Source organism: Cuculus canorus, chromosome 18, assembly GCF_017976375.1.
Source record: "Cuculus canorus isolate bCucCan1 chromosome 18, bCucCan1.pri, whole genome shotgun sequence".
NCBI lineage: Eukaryota > Metazoa > Chordata > Aves > Cuculiformes > Cuculidae > Cuculus > Cuculus canorus.
In genome coordinates, this window is record NC_071418.1 from 3,330,314 (window position 1) to 3,347,179 (window position 16,866).

The 16,866-nt window shown below is 39.2% G+C and overlaps 1 protein-coding gene and 1 long non-coding RNA gene across 7 annotated transcripts in view; one reads left to right on the plus strand and one right to left on the minus strand.

Moving 5' to 3' along the window:
• Positions 1-16,866, plus strand: part of ATAD5 (ATPase family AAA domain containing 5) — a 20,597-nt gene continuing 3,731 nt past the window's right edge. For 5 of the 6 annotated variants that reach the window (XR_008452844.1, XR_008452845.1, XR_008452846.1 and 2 more), the window contains exons 1-22: positions 1-171; positions 1,507-3,293; positions 3,626-3,713; positions 4,225-4,389; positions 4,904-5,042; positions 5,514-5,598; positions 6,057-6,238; positions 7,020-7,177; positions 7,496-7,649; positions 7,875-8,168; positions 8,323-8,419; positions 9,250-9,332; positions 9,446-9,591; positions 9,707-9,857; positions 10,314-10,484; positions 11,347-11,465; positions 12,255-12,348; positions 12,574-12,638; positions 13,200-13,380; positions 14,105-14,292; positions 14,589-15,400; positions 16,526-16,690. Coding sequence is in view for 2 of the 6 variants with exons in the window: in XM_054083283.1 (XP_053939258.1) it covers positions 106-171; positions 1,507-3,293; positions 3,626-3,713; positions 4,225-4,389; positions 4,904-5,042; positions 5,514-5,598; positions 6,057-6,238; positions 7,020-7,177; positions 7,496-7,649; positions 7,875-8,168; positions 8,323-8,419; positions 9,250-9,332; positions 9,446-9,591; positions 9,707-9,857; positions 10,314-10,484; positions 11,347-11,465; positions 12,255-12,348; positions 12,574-12,638; positions 13,200-13,380; positions 14,105-14,292; positions 14,589-15,400; positions 16,526-16,690 (5,390 nt within the window). In the remaining 4 variants the exon portion in view is untranslated. The remainder of the gene's footprint in view (positions 172-1,506; positions 3,294-3,625; positions 3,714-4,224; positions 4,390-4,903; positions 5,043-5,513; positions 5,599-6,056; positions 6,239-7,019; positions 7,178-7,495; positions 7,650-7,874; positions 8,169-8,322; positions 8,420-9,249; positions 9,333-9,445; positions 9,592-9,706; positions 9,858-10,313; positions 10,485-11,346; positions 11,466-12,254; positions 12,349-12,573; positions 12,639-13,199; positions 13,381-14,104; positions 14,293-14,588; positions 15,401-16,525; positions 16,691-16,866) is intronic. The other variant, XM_054083285.1, reaches the window with a different exon arrangement.
• Positions 10,494-16,866, minus strand: part of LOC128853976 (uncharacterized) — an 11,829-nt gene continuing 5,456 nt past the window's right edge. The window contains exon 3 of the long non-coding RNA XR_008452848.1: positions 10,494-11,340. This is a non-coding gene — a long non-coding RNA (uncharacterized LOC128853976). The remainder of the gene's footprint in view (positions 11,341-16,866) is intronic.

Here is a 16,866-nt window from a genome sequence, read left to right on the forward strand (position 1 = left end):
GCCTCGCTCCGCGCGCGCTTTTCGCCCGCGCGGCTCCTGTCAGGCGGCGCCGCGCCATGGCCGCCGCGCGCCGCTGAGGGCCCCGCGCCCGCCCGCCCGCGGGGCATGGTGGGCAGGGTTGCTGTGGCCGCCCTGGCCGCTTCCCTACCCGACAAGGACGGCGACGCGCAGGTAGGGATGCGGTGGCGCGGTGGGAGTGTCTTTGTCGACCGCGGCGGGGCGGGAGGCGACCGGTGCCCACCACCCCCGGCTGTCAGTGCCTGGTGCCCCCCGGGGTGCCTCCTAGGGCTCTCCGGGCGCCTCCGGCTCTCGGTGCCCAGTGGCCCTGGGGTGCCCCCCCCCGGCTCGCAGCCGCTTGGCGGTCGATACACGGTACCCGCTGTCCTCCCTTACAGCCGGTCGGTGGCCGGTTCTCTGTTCCCTTGACTGGCAGCCGCTCGGTGCCTGGTGCCCCCCCTCGGGCTCTCGGTGCCGCTCCTCGCAGCCCCTCGGTGTCCCGTACTCAGTACCCGGTGTCCTGCCTGGCGGCTGCTCGGTGCCCCGGCTCGCAGGCAGCCAGAGCCCCGCGTGCCCCCGGCTGAGCCGTGCCCGGTGTCGCGACTCATGGCCCCGGCTGCCCTCTGGCTGAGGGGTGCTCGGTGCCCGGGGTGTGCCCGGCTATGGGATCCCCAGAAGTGGGAAAGAGCGTTTACCGTTTCAGATGATGGGACTGCAAGAGGGTTCAAGTTTTAGTAAACTAGGAGAGAGATAGAAGTCTTTGTGAGCCGTCTTGGAGCTTTACAAATAAATAATCTTCTATGGCTCGAATGATAAGACGTGGATTCTCTTGTATTCATTTTCTTTAAGTACTTTCCTCTTAAGATGAGTTACCTGTTTACGGTAGGATTGAAGATCCATGAGTGATATGGGAGTTCCCTCTTAGATGCTCTGGCAGGCATCTGAAGGTGACTCACACACGCTGTGATCTGAAGTGCACCTTCTGGACTCTGGTATTAGAAACTCTGCCGAACTGTTCAAAGACCTTGTGGTCACGTTCTGATTTGGCAGTCTCAGATCTACATGGGATCTTTGCTTTTTTTTGATTTGAAATATAGACTTAGATGAGATCTCAGGAAGAAATGTTTTCCTGTGAGGGTGGGCAGGCCCTGGCCCAGGTTCCCAGAGAGGTCGTGGCTGCCCCATCCCTGGAGATGTTCAAGGCCAGGATGGATGGAGTTTGGAGCTCCTGATCTAGCAGGAGGTGTCCCTGCCCATGGCAGAGGGGTTGGAACTGGATGGGCTTTAAGGTCCCTTCCAACCCACACCATTCTATGGTTCTATGAAATGGCAGAATCATTCTTTCAGGCTCAAATGGTTATAAAGTTGATTGCGCACAGTCTCAGCACACTGACACGAGTCTTTTCTCCTCTGAAAAAGCACTAGTATCACTAAATCGTACTGCTTTATATGACCATACTAAATCATTTCAAGTTTTTAAAAACTAATATTCATGTTGAACTCTTATAGGCATGCAAGAAACGGCGAGAAGAAGATGCTTCTGCCAAAACAATTACAACATATTTTTCACCGTTAGCAAAACCAGCGGATAAAGTGTTGTCACCACCAAAGCCCAACAATATATTGGATTATTTTAAAAAGACAACTGAGAAAGCTACGTTATCAGTTGTAGCAGAAGAAAATAAAACACCATTGGATGCTGATGACATAGACTTTGGGACACCTTTTAAACCATCTTTAAAGCGGAAGAGGAAAGGGAAGAGGGTCAATTTAAATAATAAGCAAAGGGAGATGAAAGAATCTGAGAATGAACGTGAAATAGTAATTAGTGATGACAGCAGAGAAATAACAGGACTGAAACAAGACAGTAATGATTTTATAGCTACTTGTACTTTAGTTGACCAAAAATGTCCCAGAGAATTAGCAGAAGACTGTGTGCAAAGAGAGAACTCCTCAGATGCTGTCATCTGCAGAAAAAATGTGAAAAAAGTTGGTTCTGAAATAAATGGAACAAAAAATAGGATAAGAAAATCAAGGAAAAGGAAGCACAAAGTAAATATGGATTTGTCTGAAAGTTTTTCATCTGAGATCCAGTTGAATGAAAAGTGTAAAAAGGAAACGGAAGATAAGAAAACAATGGTGTCTTCTACAATAGCAGAGTGTGATGTTACTATTGGTGATTCCAGTGTTGAATTTCTTACAGATGATAAGACATCACAGGTAAATAACAGCATAATAACGGTGTCATTTGAGGACTTCTTGAAGAGTCAGGGAGAAAATAACGAAGGTCATGGTGAGGAAGACACAAAGCCAACAATAGACAATTCTGCTCCAGCAAATGAAATGGACAAAAGTGATAGTATTTGTGACCCAGAAAAGTGTGAGGAGTCTCAACAGCTGCCACTCAGAACAGTAACTGTCCTCGCACAAGTTCATTCCATTCCCCCAAAACTACCTCCTTTATGTAAAGAGCAAAAAGGCTCTAGGAAAATAGCTTCCATTTTCTTGAAGCAGAAGGGCTGTGTAGGGGAGAAAGAAAGTAGCCCCCCCTTCTCGGACAGCGAACAAACTGAACAGGTTACTCAGAAGAGAAAATCTAATGTAGTTATTGAGGAAGAAGAATTGGAGTTAGCTGTACTAGAGACTGCAGGGTCGGACTCCTTGAAGCCCAGATGTACCCTGGAAGAAAGACATCAGTTTATGAAGGCGTTTAGACAACCAACGTCAGATTTAACAAAAAGTGGAGTTAAAAAGGCACCTGGAAAACAAAAGCAAGCCATTGGAAAGTCTTCCAAAGAAAAAGAAGGACCTGAAGATGACACTCTTTCAAATAAAGGATTAGAAAGTGGGGTGCCAGGAGATTGTGTGGATAAATATACACATTCTAGTCCTGAACGCAACAGGACTAAAACCAAAAGACCTAAAAAGATTCAGAGAAAAGAAAACAGAAGGAGGGCTTCAGAAACTAAGAAAAGGAATGTCTCCAATAGCAGCAACTATAATGGTGATGATTTAGGAGCTAGCGTTCTTACTCAGGAAAGCACCTTAGACGTGAGAATTTCATCGAATCCACAAGGAAATGAGTTAAGGAGGAGTTTAAGGCAGAAGAAAATAAAACCATCCAAAAATCTTACACCTAAAAAAACTAAGGTTAAAAAGACCTTTTCTGAAGATGAATTAAATAGCTCTCCTTTTCACACCTCTACACCAAAAGTAAGCAAGCGATCTTCAAAGAAGAGTAATGAGTACAAAGCCGAGGTGATTACAGTGCCTTTTGATGGCAGCAGCCCAATAAGGTAAAATGTTTAGAGTATCTTTACCTTTTTGTGCTTTGTTTTCCTGCAAGTATGTTAAGAGTAAGACATGATTATAAATTGATTGACATGCGTACCAAATCTGTGTGAATACTGATGATGTTGGATAATACAGAAGGGGCAGTGTTGACACAATAGATGTCTTTGCATGAAAGACAAACAAGAAACAAAAATTCAACCCCACCAGCCACCAGTAGGGGGGTTGCTTCTGTTTGCAGCACTGTATTTTTAAATGCTTGTGAAAAAAAGATTAGAAGTAACAGTTCCCTTTCTTAAAAAGTAATAAATTCATAGTACTTTTTTTCCCTAATTAGAATGAGGTTTACACGTATCAATACGACTGCCAAATCAAATAATGCTGAAGCAAAGCAAAATGAAGAGTTGAACTCCAAAAATATAAAGGTAACTGTGTTTAAGTATTTTGTCACTTGCATATAATTGTGTTAATAGTATTGTCTAAACAATGTCACTGTTCTCTGATATCCTACGGAAAGAGAATATTACTGTGATTCATGGTAGAATTTGAAATAGTTTCTTGTACAGATTTTGAAATCTATTCTATTACTGTAAATCTGCTTTTTATAACATAACAGAAAAATCCAGTGAAATAACATTCCAGGGCTGGGAAGTAGCGTTTGGGCACAGCAGAACAGCTGATGCTTAAGAACATCACTGCCCATATTTTGTTTCTGTTGACAAATTGGAGGATCCCCTGTGGGGCTTTCACTTCCTTTTGAGAAGTTCATCTTGGTTTGCTCCTCCTTTCCATTCTTTCATTTTCTTCTTGATACAAATAAGATGTTATAAAAATTATCTGCATTTATGAATGTGAAAAATTGTATTAATAGGTGAAATACTCACTATATTGCTACTAATCACTAGGCGTTTCGGTTCTTTTGTATTCTGTTAACAGATAAGCTCTACTTCTAAAAATATATCCAAAGCAAAACAACTGATTGAAAAAGCAAAGGCCATACGGCATAATAGATCAAAGGTCAATGAAGAGTTATCAGGTCCTGTGCGGCGCTCATCTCGACAGCGTGCTCTTGATGAGAAAAAAAAAATAGAAGAAAATGAAGTAAGCCTGCGTACTTTGGGGAAGGGGAAATATTTTGATGCTTTTGTGATTCATTAAAGCAACAACAAGGTTTCTTATCTTGCAAATGTGTCTTCTAAAGAATAAAATACAGTAGATATCTATGCATGGCATGGCAAGTGTCAAGTGATAAATTAACAGCCAGGCATAGGTGGAAAAGCCCACCTTGATACAGATCCATAAAATGCAACAGATGGTCCTACTTCAGTGACTGTTCCCCTTTCCTAAGGGGCAGAAAGGTGTCTGTTTCCAGTGTGTCAATTTTAGACGTTTAAATTTAGATGGAAGTAATTCTGCCCTTTGTTTATATATTGACGATCTTCTCCTATTGACTATTTCTGTGTAGAGAACAGTAATTGTGTAATCTTCAAATCATATTTTCTCAGTTCAAAGCTTTCTAGCAGTTTCTTCAGTTTTCTCAGTATTGGTCACTAAATTGTGTTATTAAAGGTTGAAAAGTTCTGTTTTCTATCTTTTTTATTTGCTTTCCTTCTAGGAATCGGTAATAATTTTACATTCAAGCCTGAGTAATGACAGTACTACAGTGCAGAATGTGAAGCAAAAAAATCTTCGGAGCTTAAATGATGTTTTGGGGAAAAAGCCTAGAAACCTGAAGACTGCAAAGAACTCACGCGGTAATTGTGCTTTACTGAATGTGTTCTGATTACAGTTACTGCCTGTTATTTTATACAGCTGCCTTTGCAGTACATTCAGCTTTTCTTCTGATTTTTTTTATATAGTATTTCAACGTACCCTTTTTGGTTTTATGACACAAGTTAATAGTGCAGAGGTTGTTTACATGTGTTGCTTTGAATTTTCTTCATTCAGGGAAGGCTGTTTGAAAAACTGCCAATAATAAACAGTGTTTTGTTGTCTTATAATGTAAGGATTTGGTTTTTAATGTTAAAGAAAATAACAGAGTGATGAAATAACAGAGTGATGAAATAACTGGAAATAAAACTAATTTTGTTAGAATACTCAGCTTTCCATTAAGAAAAGGAGATTCTTTAATGTTATTAAATGGAATGTATTGATCGTGAGCAGGGAAGCAAGGTTCCAATTCTGTACCAGTACTCATCTAGTAATGATCCTTTTTCTTTTTAAAGGGAAACTGAGGTGTCCGCCTTCCTTCCCAGGCAGAAATGCTCAGAACTCTGCAGGTGAACCAGTTGTGATCTTTGATGACAGCAGGTCAGTTTTCAAGATGGCAGTTGCTTAAGAATCAAAATGTATTTCAAGGTTACTTTAACATTCTCTTAGTTTAAAAATTTAAATGCATTTTCTGAAACGCAATGGAAATGCTCATCTCTTCGACATTGATCATTATGTTCCTTTGCTTGCAAAATTTGGGGGCTTTTTTGGAGAGCTGTTTCCTACTGTTGAGCCGGTTTAGGTGGTTGAAAATGTAGTTGTTGACTGATTAAAAAGAAATCCTACATTACTTATAAAAATACAAAACCAAAGAGGATTTCTCTGTTTAATTAAGATCCCTTAACACAATTTAAAATTAAATGTAAACTTACTACATTTAAATGAGTCTTAGCAGTTCTCCCAGACTATTTCTAACTCGTGTGTAGAACTGAATGTTGTAAGCCTACTACGCACCTAATAGGTCTAATGATTTATTTTCATTTCTATTTTCATTAAAGCCAAGATGCATCTGAAAATTCTCAAGATGATGAACAGTTCAGAGCAAAACGTGAATTCTTGATGAGCGGATTGCCAGAGTCGCTGAAAAGACAGATTGCAAAGAAAGCAGCAGCAATGGAAGCGTACTCTCTTGCCAGTTCATGTTTTAAGACTGTCGTCCATGTACAGCAGAAGGATGAAGGTAAACGTCTGTTCAGCAATTATATAAATGTATATAATGGTTTCTAGTAAATCTGTGCAGAAAAGAAACTGGAACAGCAGAACTTGCTGTATGACTGGAATGATTGTTAGTTCCCTCTTTTACTGTGACACAAAACGAAAACAAAACTTAGACTTCCAGTGAGAAGTTTTTGAATGCACAATTTACAAATTAAATTGATGCTAATGTATACTTTTATGTGCAGGGATGCAAAGTTCTTAGTATTTAGTCAAAAAAGTCTTTCAAGTTTGAATTTGGAGAATAAAGATCACGTTGGACTCATTGGGCAGAAATTATTTCCTTCTGACAAAGGCAAAATCTTGAAAGAGAAAATAAAAGCCTATTTCTTGGCACTGAGTGAGGGGGTGCTACAGTGTTCCTATGAAAGGGCATGAGGAAAAGCAGAAGGTACAATAACACTTAACAGGGTTAATAGCAAACGAACCAATAAACAAAGTCCTTGGTGAGCATCTGTCCTACGGACCTAGTGATGGCACAGGTTGTTTAAAGCGAGCGGAGCCCAGGAAACCCAGTTACTGGAGAAACACTGTATGCAAAACTGTATGACTTTGTTCTGCTTGTGGAAGGTGGAATTAATGAAGATTAAGAGGTTGATGCACTATAAGTTAAATAAGCTTGGCTTTGGCATGATAAAACTGTAATTAAAAGAGCTCATTCACTGTGGGATGGTTTTGTTTGTAACGATCTTTGTTTTGTTAACAAAAGTCTCCTCTGTTTTGTTTTTGTGGGGGTTCTTTTGTAGGTTACCCAATGTGGGAACTGAAGTCGCCATCGTGTCCTCTATTAACTAAGCTAAGGAAATTGAATTCTGAAATCACTGATGTCACAAAAATCACTCTCTCGCTTGGTGAATTTTCCACTGTGAATTCAAAACTAACTGGAAATTCTTCTGCACCTGTGGTTAGTACTGAAAATGGGGCTTGTCTTACAAGAGAAATGGAAAGAAAATTGAGATTGTTTTGTTCCTTGTTGCGACTTCTGTTGTTTTAAGAGATCCTGTAGTTTGAATCTGTGTCACTCCTGGATATTTTTTTTCCTTATGTGTAATTTACCCACTCGGAATCGTAAGAGCCATCAATTCTCAAAGGTTTTTCTGTTAGTCTGTGGGTTTAACAAGACAGCTACCAATACAAATTATGTGAACTGTATATTGTTATTCTGTGTCGTATTTTCAAACAATAATTTGTGTGTGTGTGTGTGTGTGTATGTGTGTTACAGCTTTCTGGCCACCGACCGGTTCTTCCTGATACATTCAGGAAAGATTTACTTGATGAGATCACGTCTTCTAATTCTCAGTTTCCTGTGAGAAAATACTTCTACAAGTTTCTGAATAAGCAAACGGAACGGTTGGGTTCTGGAAACAGTATACAAGGTTAGTAATGTATGTAGAGAAAAACAAACACACGCTCTGTCTGGAATCAAAAGGCAACTTGGAATTTCCAGAAATGTTTCAGTGAAGGAATACTGTTGTGGGAAATAAATCGATCCTCATATTGTAGTTGATTTTGACCAAATTCTTCAAGTACAGCTTAAAGGAATGATGGTTGTAATGGACATAGCTTGAAATTTTAAAAGGATATAATTTTTTTTCCCCTAGAAAGCAGAGATGACACTGCCAGTTCTGAGGTAGCTCAGAAACATGCTGACCATTCGAAGGAAACAAAGAGGAAAAGGAAAGAAACAGAAGACCACAGATCAAAAAGAAGAAAACAAATTGAAAGTGCAGAGACTGAAATAAAATCCATAGATTCCAGGAAAATTATTTCTCCAGCATCTGGAGAAAACCAAGCAGAGGCGGAACAAGCAACACATTTGGGAAACAAGAAGACCCAGAAACCAGGCATTATGACAGGAGACACTGAATATTTACCAGAGCCAAATGCATTTTCAGGTAACTGCATTCCCTGTCTGCATTTTAATTCTTTTTGCATTGAGGAAATATATATGATGTATGTCAGCTTTTTTCATACCTAGTCTTGTTTTTCTACTGGACTTGATTAACTCTTGCATGAAGGACTAATTAAAAGTGGCAATGTTTTCCATAGGTGTTGAAAAGGAAGACACACTCTGGACAGAAAAATACCAGCCTCAAGATTCCAGTGAACTTGTAGGGAACAAGAAAGAAATAGAAAAGCTACACAGGTCAGAAGTGGGAGCGTGGATCAGTTCTTAAAATAACACAGCTTCCTATTACTTGGTTATACTCAAAGAAGTGAAATCAGTTATTTTACACTGTGCTTGAAAAACACCCACAGGGTTTGTGACCTCTGTTTTTGTTTTCTTCCAAAAAGTTGCAGAAGCAATTTGTCAATTGGTGTGAAAGATTTTTTGGTCATAGTTTCTTTTACAGTAATGCCTCAGTGGCTTATGTGGTACAGTACAAAACAAAACCACACATGAAATACTACATTAGGCTGTGGGATAGAATGAAATAATTAAGTAATTAATGCCCTTACAATTTTCATACTGACTTACTAGGTAATTTACCAGGTTATTTAAGCTTACAGAGTATGAAAGAGAGAGAGAACTTACCAGTCCTTGTCTGTGTTTCCCAACCAGCATGCCTGATACTGATTGTGATGCACTGCTTCTGCTTTTGACAGTAATGAGGGCTCAAATCCATTTAATATGTCGTACTTTCATTTAAATTTTCTGTGTAGGTTTAAATTATTGTTGTGGTTCATACGTGGAATTTACAGATCTGTCTGACAAACACTAAACTATAAATGATAAAGCAATCTCCACAGTTTAAGTAGTTCTCTAGGTGACTTGTTTTTATCCCAACCAACTAAGAGAGCAGAGAATGAAGAAGGAATCTGTTTTTACGAAAGAACTGAACAAAGTAAAACATGAACTTTTTTTTTTAATCTAAAGTGGCTGAGTCCCCTAGTTTTATGTTCTGTTCCTTCTGAATTTTGTTTACTTAATTCAGCGGTAATTTTTATTTCTTGTTCTGTTCCTTCCTTTTATAGCTGGTTAAAAGAATGGAAAAAAAGAGCTGATTGGGAAGAAAAAAGAAATCAGAAAGGGGAAAAGGAGGACAAAGAGCATCAAGGTGCTGATAGAATTAAAAATATCTATAGCTTCTGTTTGTTAAAGTTGGCATAAAATGACATGAATTCATAATGGTTTGAATAATCCTTTCTTTTCATTTAAATAATGCTACAGATTCACTGGACAACTTTGACTTCAAAGATAATAAATCTGATATTGAGGAGGAGACCGGCCTTTGCAACACAGTTCTGATCACTGGCCCACCGGGAGTGGGGAAAACTGCCGCAGTATATGCTTGTGCACAGGAGCTTGGTTTTAAGGTTTGTGGAGTCCTTTCCTCAGTGCTATTTTTTTTTTTAATTAGTAAATAGTGATGCGAAAGCTTTCGTAACATGTCTGATTTTATTTTTTTATATAAATTAAATATCATTGCAGATCTTTGAAGTTAACGCCTCTTGCCAGCGTAGTGGTAGACAGATACTCTCACAATTAAAAGAAGCTACTCAGTCTCATCAAGTGGACAAAAAAGGTGTTAACGCGCATAAGCCTTGCTTTTTTAACAGCTGTAGCAGTGCCAAGTCACCAAGTAAGTTTTCACGGTTGTATCTGGGTTTTTTTGTTTGGCTCGTGGGTTTTTTGTGGAATTTTGGTTGGTTGGTTTGATTTTTATTTTTTGTTTTGTTTAGAAACTGACAATTTTTAGACATCAGTTGTTTAAAAAAACTTTTAAAAAGTGAATTTCAGTTGATCTGACCTTAAGCAGCTGAGCATTCTTATCAATATATACATACCAAATTAAATAATGACTTTCTTGAGATGATCAAGACTTGGTCATTTTAAGTTCTTTCTGTAGTGGTGGAGTAAGTGCTGTGGCACTTGAATAGAAAGTTGAACAGAAAACATTCTCTATCAGGAGAAAAGTAGAAATCAGCACAGTAAACCTGTCCTGTACTAGACACAAAGCTGGGGTTTGCTGTAATTTTGCCTGAAAAACTTCAGCTTGAGATTACATTTCCAGCTTAGTGCAAAACATATCTTGCAGAAAAAATGTATTCTCCAAAGAAAGTTATTTCACCAAGGAAACCTCCGCTGTCACCGAAAAGAGCAGGATTAAAACGAAGCTTGCCCCCTAAAACCCTTGCAAACTATTTCAAGATTTCTTCCAAACGTAAAGATAATGATGGAACAGTGACAGCTCAGGAGAAAAACAAAGGTAGGTGCCACTATTGAATCAAATGTTTCCTTCAGAGATGGAAAAAGCTACGCTGTGCTGCTATATATGTGCAGCTGTGTGGAGAAGAGAGCAGAGCACGCTTACTACACCCTAACTGCCAGCAAGACTGACTTATTGCATCTTGTAGACGCTTTGCAGAGTTGACTGGGCTATGGTCTGCAGTTCAGTAGGCTTTCATTAGTTGTTTGGGTTGGGATATTTCAGAGCATTTAGGTAAGAAAAGGTAAATCAAAAACTGTCTTTAGAAAACCACTCCTTTATCTTAGATCAGTGCCTGTTGCAGATCGGTGTGGAATGGTCACCGTGCTGGGTCGTGTGTATATGTGTATTAAAGCTGCTGCCACAGAATTAAGAGGTCTTGTAAAACCAATAGATGTTTGATTATGGAACATGGATTTCGGTACATAGAAAGGTACACCGACATCTCCGAGTCCTTTAATATGTGTGTTTCCAAATGTCTCATGGGAGCAGGAAGTTTTAAATGTTTTTAGAAAGGAAATAGTGTATTTGGACAGCCAGTATTTTTGCACAGGCAGTACAGATGAATGTCTGAGCGCAGTGCTGGACAGAATTGGGGCAATCAAGTCTAGTCCTTGTCTTTTCAGCCTTGCCCTAAAGGACTTCCCATTGACCCCATGCTCCAAGACATCACAGGTCACAAACCAGTTTGCAAACTAGAGACATTAGAAAAGGATGTGGGTCGGATTCCTTACCTTTTGTGTCAGCCTGGATTTTCTTAAGCAGTTTATACATGAGGTGGTTTCAAAACCTGTGTCTAGAATGCAAGTTGAATGATTTCAGTCTTCCTTTACTTCTTGCTCAATTCTTCACCCATCTGCAGGGAATAGTCAGAATTCACATGAAGAAAAGAAAGATGCTCAAATTAAGTCGATAAACAAAGAAGTAGAAGGAGGAGAACACAACAGAAAAAGTGCAACATCTCTCATTCTTTTTGAAGAGGTAAAATTCATATGAATTATACGGATATAAGCAATATCTGCTCTATTTTTAAAGAGCTAAACTTTTTTTCCCTTCCTCTTTGAGGAAGATTCAAGTGTGAGAATTATTAGCTTCTTAAAAAATTAGTCTGGGGTTTAATAGCTTCATCCTCATGAATACTTCTTTTACCATGAATTGCTATTTTATGAAGTTATATTAGAATATAAAGAAGTTACCATCTATCGACAGTTATTCAATGTTGGAACAGTTTGCAAGATTGCTGATTGTGCCAAAAGTGTTGGTTTACAATTTTACACTACTTAAATGCAGAGACACTTTAAAAGTCACCGTTAACACCACAATAATTACGGTATCTAAGCCCACCTTAAATTCTTCTTTTCTTTAATCTCTTGCCCAAAAATATCTTTTGAGTTGTACACTAAAAATACAAATTTGCAGCCTAGCATGTAATTTTAAGTAAATGAAGGAGGAGTAACAACGTTGTCTACTGTGGGTTGATCCTACAAATTTCTGGTGCAATTGTATTAAAAATCAAACTTCAGAAGCCACCTGGACATGGTCCTGGGCAGCCTGCTGCAAGCAACCCACCTTGAGCAGGGGTGGAACCTGTTGACCTCCAGAGGTGCCTTCCAACCACAGCCAGTCTATGATTTTAAGCTTCAACACAGAAGACAGTGATCAGTGGTGTGTGCTAACGAGTGAACTTCACTCAAACCATCTCTACTGTTGTTATCTGTGCATGTTCCAGAAAGCTGTATTGATATCTTGCATTTCCCTTGTTTTCTATAGGTAGATATAATATTTGATGAGGATGCAGGATTTCTAAGTGCAATAAAGACATTCATGGCGACTGCAAAGAGACCCATAGTTCTTACCACCAATGGTGAGTAGTGCTCGTTACAGTAATTTTGCAGACAGAAGAACCTCTTCTAATAAAATGGTTTAAATGGTTATGGTTGAATAGAGCTCCTAAATGTAAAATTAAATGAATGGAGACTATAAGACAAGTATTTTAGTATTTGAGTAAAGTTAGTGGCTGCTCTAACGGGTAAGGAAAATAATTAGTTTTGAACACGTCGTGACATTTCACTGATATCTCTTTATATAGATCCAACGTTCAGCTTGATGTTTGATGGCTATTTTGAAGAAATCAACTTTAAAACCCCTTCCTTGGTAAGTCTGTGTTTGGAAATGCAGATATGTCCTAAGCAAGTAACTGTCAGCTGATTTAACTCTGAATTTTCATTATTGCTGTAGTTTTATATTTATCTAATGTAATGTATCTGTTTCATAAGATGACCGTTTTGGAGAAGTTCCTGCAAGGATGTGTACGATGTATTTATCTTTACACGTAGCATCTTTATTACTGGCATGGAGGATTTATTTTCTCAACTATTTAGTATTTCAGAGAATTACAGTAAGAACAAACCTGAATAAATGAGACTCATAAGGAACTCACTTTTGAGAAGGGGATATTTTTGTTTTAATTTGAAATGCTTTTAGGCTACCAGGCAATCACAGAGTTAAAGGAAAACCTTTAAATTGAACATAGTTCACTAAAATCTGCTCTCATGTTATGAGAAGCAAGGGGGTTGCAACTGTAATCTAATTTAACAAAGTGATCGGTATTAAAAGGAATAATGTATTGCAAGCATGAATTGAATGATTTGCTTCTGTGTGGCATTGCAGACTGATTGGTAGGAGCTGTTTCAGTGCTTTTTGTCTCCTGTTTAGATGAACGCTGCTAGCTATCTTCAGGTGCTGTGTCTGGCCGAGAACCTACGAACAGATGTAAAAGATTTGGCTGCTCTGTTAACCACAAATAACTGTGACATCAGACAATGTGTTCTCTACTTACAATTTTGGGTTAGAAGTGGAGGTGGATGCTTAAAAGACAAATGTCTGGCACGTCATGGTAGGTTGATTTAATTTAATTTTTTTAGAAATTAACATGAATTTGTTTAAGTCAAACCATTGTTAGATATGTATGAATAGATGGTAACTTTCTGTAAGACTCCTTAACATTTAGTTTGGGGTTTGGAAGATTTTTTTGGCTACTTCAAAGCCTTGTATATATGCATGAATGTTTGATTTTTGTTGCATCTATTGGGTACTGTAACAATGGGTGAGAAATTATCCTTTTCCTCTTCAGAGTAGCAAAATTGGGCAGAGAAGGGAGCCAGTAGTAGTTTTCCTTTAACTCGAAGTCTGCAGTTCTTCTGTTTAGCTGAGTTGTAGGGAATTCACCTAGAAGATGCAGAACTGAAGAAAGGAGACGGCTAGCAAGCGGTCATCAAGGGTAAGAACTTGGTCCCCAAGGATACAGGGAGAGTATCCTCAACAGGTGGGGTGTGAGGCAGCCTGTGAGCAAGCGGCAGAGACCGGACCGGCACAAAAGAAAGAACAAACTATTTTGAACAGTCACTTGGAAAGAAGGGAGAGCAGGCAACTTGGTAACAAAGAAATGGAATGGGGATGATGAGTGGGGGTGACTCGTTTCAGTTGCTGTATTCATTCAGAACTGCAGCAAGAGGCAACAGTTATGGTTTCCTGTATAAAAGGAATTGAGGCAAAGAGGAGAACAATCAATTTCGTGATGTGGTTGTTTCTTTTCAAGTAAAGCGTGGTATTTTCTGCAGGAGGAGATGAGACAAGTAAAGCAGATCACGTGATTAATTCTGAAAAGCCTACTGATGCCAAGACTGATTTATCTCCAGCTGATGCGCATCTTCAGGAGCTTCCAAAATGTGATACGGGCTGTGTAGAGACACTGCTTGGCCTTAAGAATATCCTGTTGCCTTCAGAAGACTTGTTTACATTTCTTAAGGTATTTTTGTAGTTGACTGGCTAGTGCTTTGAATGATTGCCAGGTAAAACTGAGTGTGATCCTTGCTGTGAACAGCATCTCCTTAGAAGCAAACCTCTTTGAAAAGGTTTGTTGTAGAAATTAGAGGATTTGATAGCTGTTAAACAAAATCTGAACTGGGGTGTTCTTCTGCAAGCAAAACAGTCCCTTGCCTCATAAACACAGACCCAGGGGAATGAGACTTTTGTCACAACGTTTTTCTTTTTTAAATAAAAATACTTTAATGCATTAATAAATTTTTCACCATTATTTTACAGCACAAAATGACAACCATGGAAAAATGGAATAAATTGATGCAGCTTCTCACAGAATTCCAGATGAAGAAAGTGGATTTTATATATAGTAATCTTGAAGTTATTCTTCCCTTACCGGTGCAAGTTCTTTCAAACCAATCTGAAGCCTCTAACTCTACACTTGCGAGGACTGCCATTGCTCCTTCGAAAAACAGATCTACTCACAGCTCTGGAAAAAAGTCTAAAAAAACAAAGAACCAGAAAAGGCTTGAAATATTGGATGATAGTGACTTATTTGATAGTGGACTGAACTATTCATCTGAATTCATAACTTTGCCATCAGACAGTCCTACGACACATGCTGAAGTGAATAAAGAGGCATCAAAGTTGTTGATGAATAAAGAAGGAAAGGACATAAAAACTAAAACCCCAGGAAATGAGAAAAAGTCTGCTCTTGTTGTTCAGTGCCTAAATTCACTCGCTGAATTTGTGGAGGACATGTCGTTCTTGGATTGTTGCATAAACACAGACACAAAGGAACCGCTGGAGTTTTCTAAGGATGAAGGATTTAATTGGTTAAATGGCAAAATCAAGTATGGTCTTTGTGATGAATTCAGTATAGAAAGTACTGATTGGTGGAGCTTCCAGAGCTGTAGTGAAATAAAGGCAGCTATTGAAGCACTCAGTTTCAACAAATGTTCTGTTAGTATTTCACAAAACTTGGAATCCTCTGTGAGTACCAGTAAAACACCTGAAAGCAATCGGCTGGAGGGACTGACTTTGCATATTTCAAACACAAGAAATTATGTATCCTTCAGTCACTCCGCTGATTCAAGGTAAGACTTCGCTAATATTTCTGCAATACAGTACATTATTTGTGAAGAAGAGCAGCTCACGGGCTGCAGGGTTCTTCCAGATATTGTGTGTACACCTTCCTACCAATATGACTGTTGTTACCATGTCTCAAAACGCTGGAGTACCTTGTTCACTTTGCTTGTTTAACCTTAAATTGTCCTCTTGGCAATCTCTAAAAAAGTGACTTTGCCTGTTTGACCATAACGTTGTTCAGGTGTAGTAGCCTTAATCTGGTCTGTTTACTCTAGAGTAAACACATACACCACTTCCATCCCAAAAGACTAATAAAACCATAAAAGAATGGCTTTTTCAGGACAGATGGACTGAAATGGATTCTGCAAGACAGGCAAATCTTTCACCTGGTGCCTGGTCTTACTGAGCCTGCGTTAAATGCATCAGGGTTGCTTGATGAAGACTTAAGAACATTCACAGCATAGTTATTGTCTTTTTTTTGTGGTAACTTTTCCAGACAAAGAATAGCCTTTAATATACTACAAAAGATCAAAGGCTACATTGCTGCTAGTCGGTGTAGATGTGAAAGATGATTTCTAGCCTAAAGAAGTCATCATATATGAAACTGGAGTAATAGGTGAATAAAACCGCTTGAAGTGCGTGGATGGGCAGCCAGGGTAGGGTGTTGTTTCTGTAAGTCTGTACCTAGAGCAGCGATGTCACCAGGGATGTGACCTGTGCCCAAGTCTGGCTGATACATCATGAGTTATATGTTGGGTCTGATAGAGGCGTTCTGGCAAACACCAGTCGCATGACACGTTTTGTTCTTGAAAACCACAGGTGTTTTCAGTTACATGGTCTGATGCACATACTAAACCTCACATACGTAACCAGATTGTGAAGGCCTCCCCAGATGAGACTCCATAGTTAAGAGCCTTGGCCCAAACAAACTGCTCTCACTCCTGTTTCTGTCCCAGTGCAGCTCGGTCATGCTGCGTGAGCAATGCAGGATCAGAAGTTGCAGGCATCGAATCCATTGGGACACAGTTTTGGACATCAGAGTTTTCATTCAGTATATTTGATCTGAAAAGAACAGAATAGGGACTTGCATGTTCTTAAACAAGAAACAATAAAGCTTTTTTTCTCCATTTTAGCGTTCACGAAAAAGCAGAGAGGAGGCTGGCAGTCATCCGAACTGCTTTTTCCAGAAGCCCTTTAAACCTGGGTAATAAGCAAGCCAGCATACTTGAATACCTCCCCACTCTTCGCAGTATCTGTAGGTCTGAGAAGCTTAAAGAGCAAGGGAAGACTAAAAGAAGGTAAGTTTTGGTTTTCCTAAATCTTCCTTCATTTCAGTAAATGAGATAGTCAAGAATTTTAAGAACATACTTTGTCAAGTAATACTGGACAAGAAAGGCGAGTGTTTGCCTCTCTAATAAAAGTGTTGCCTCCTATTTGGAAATAATATTGTCCCCTTACAGTCACTTTTACTTTT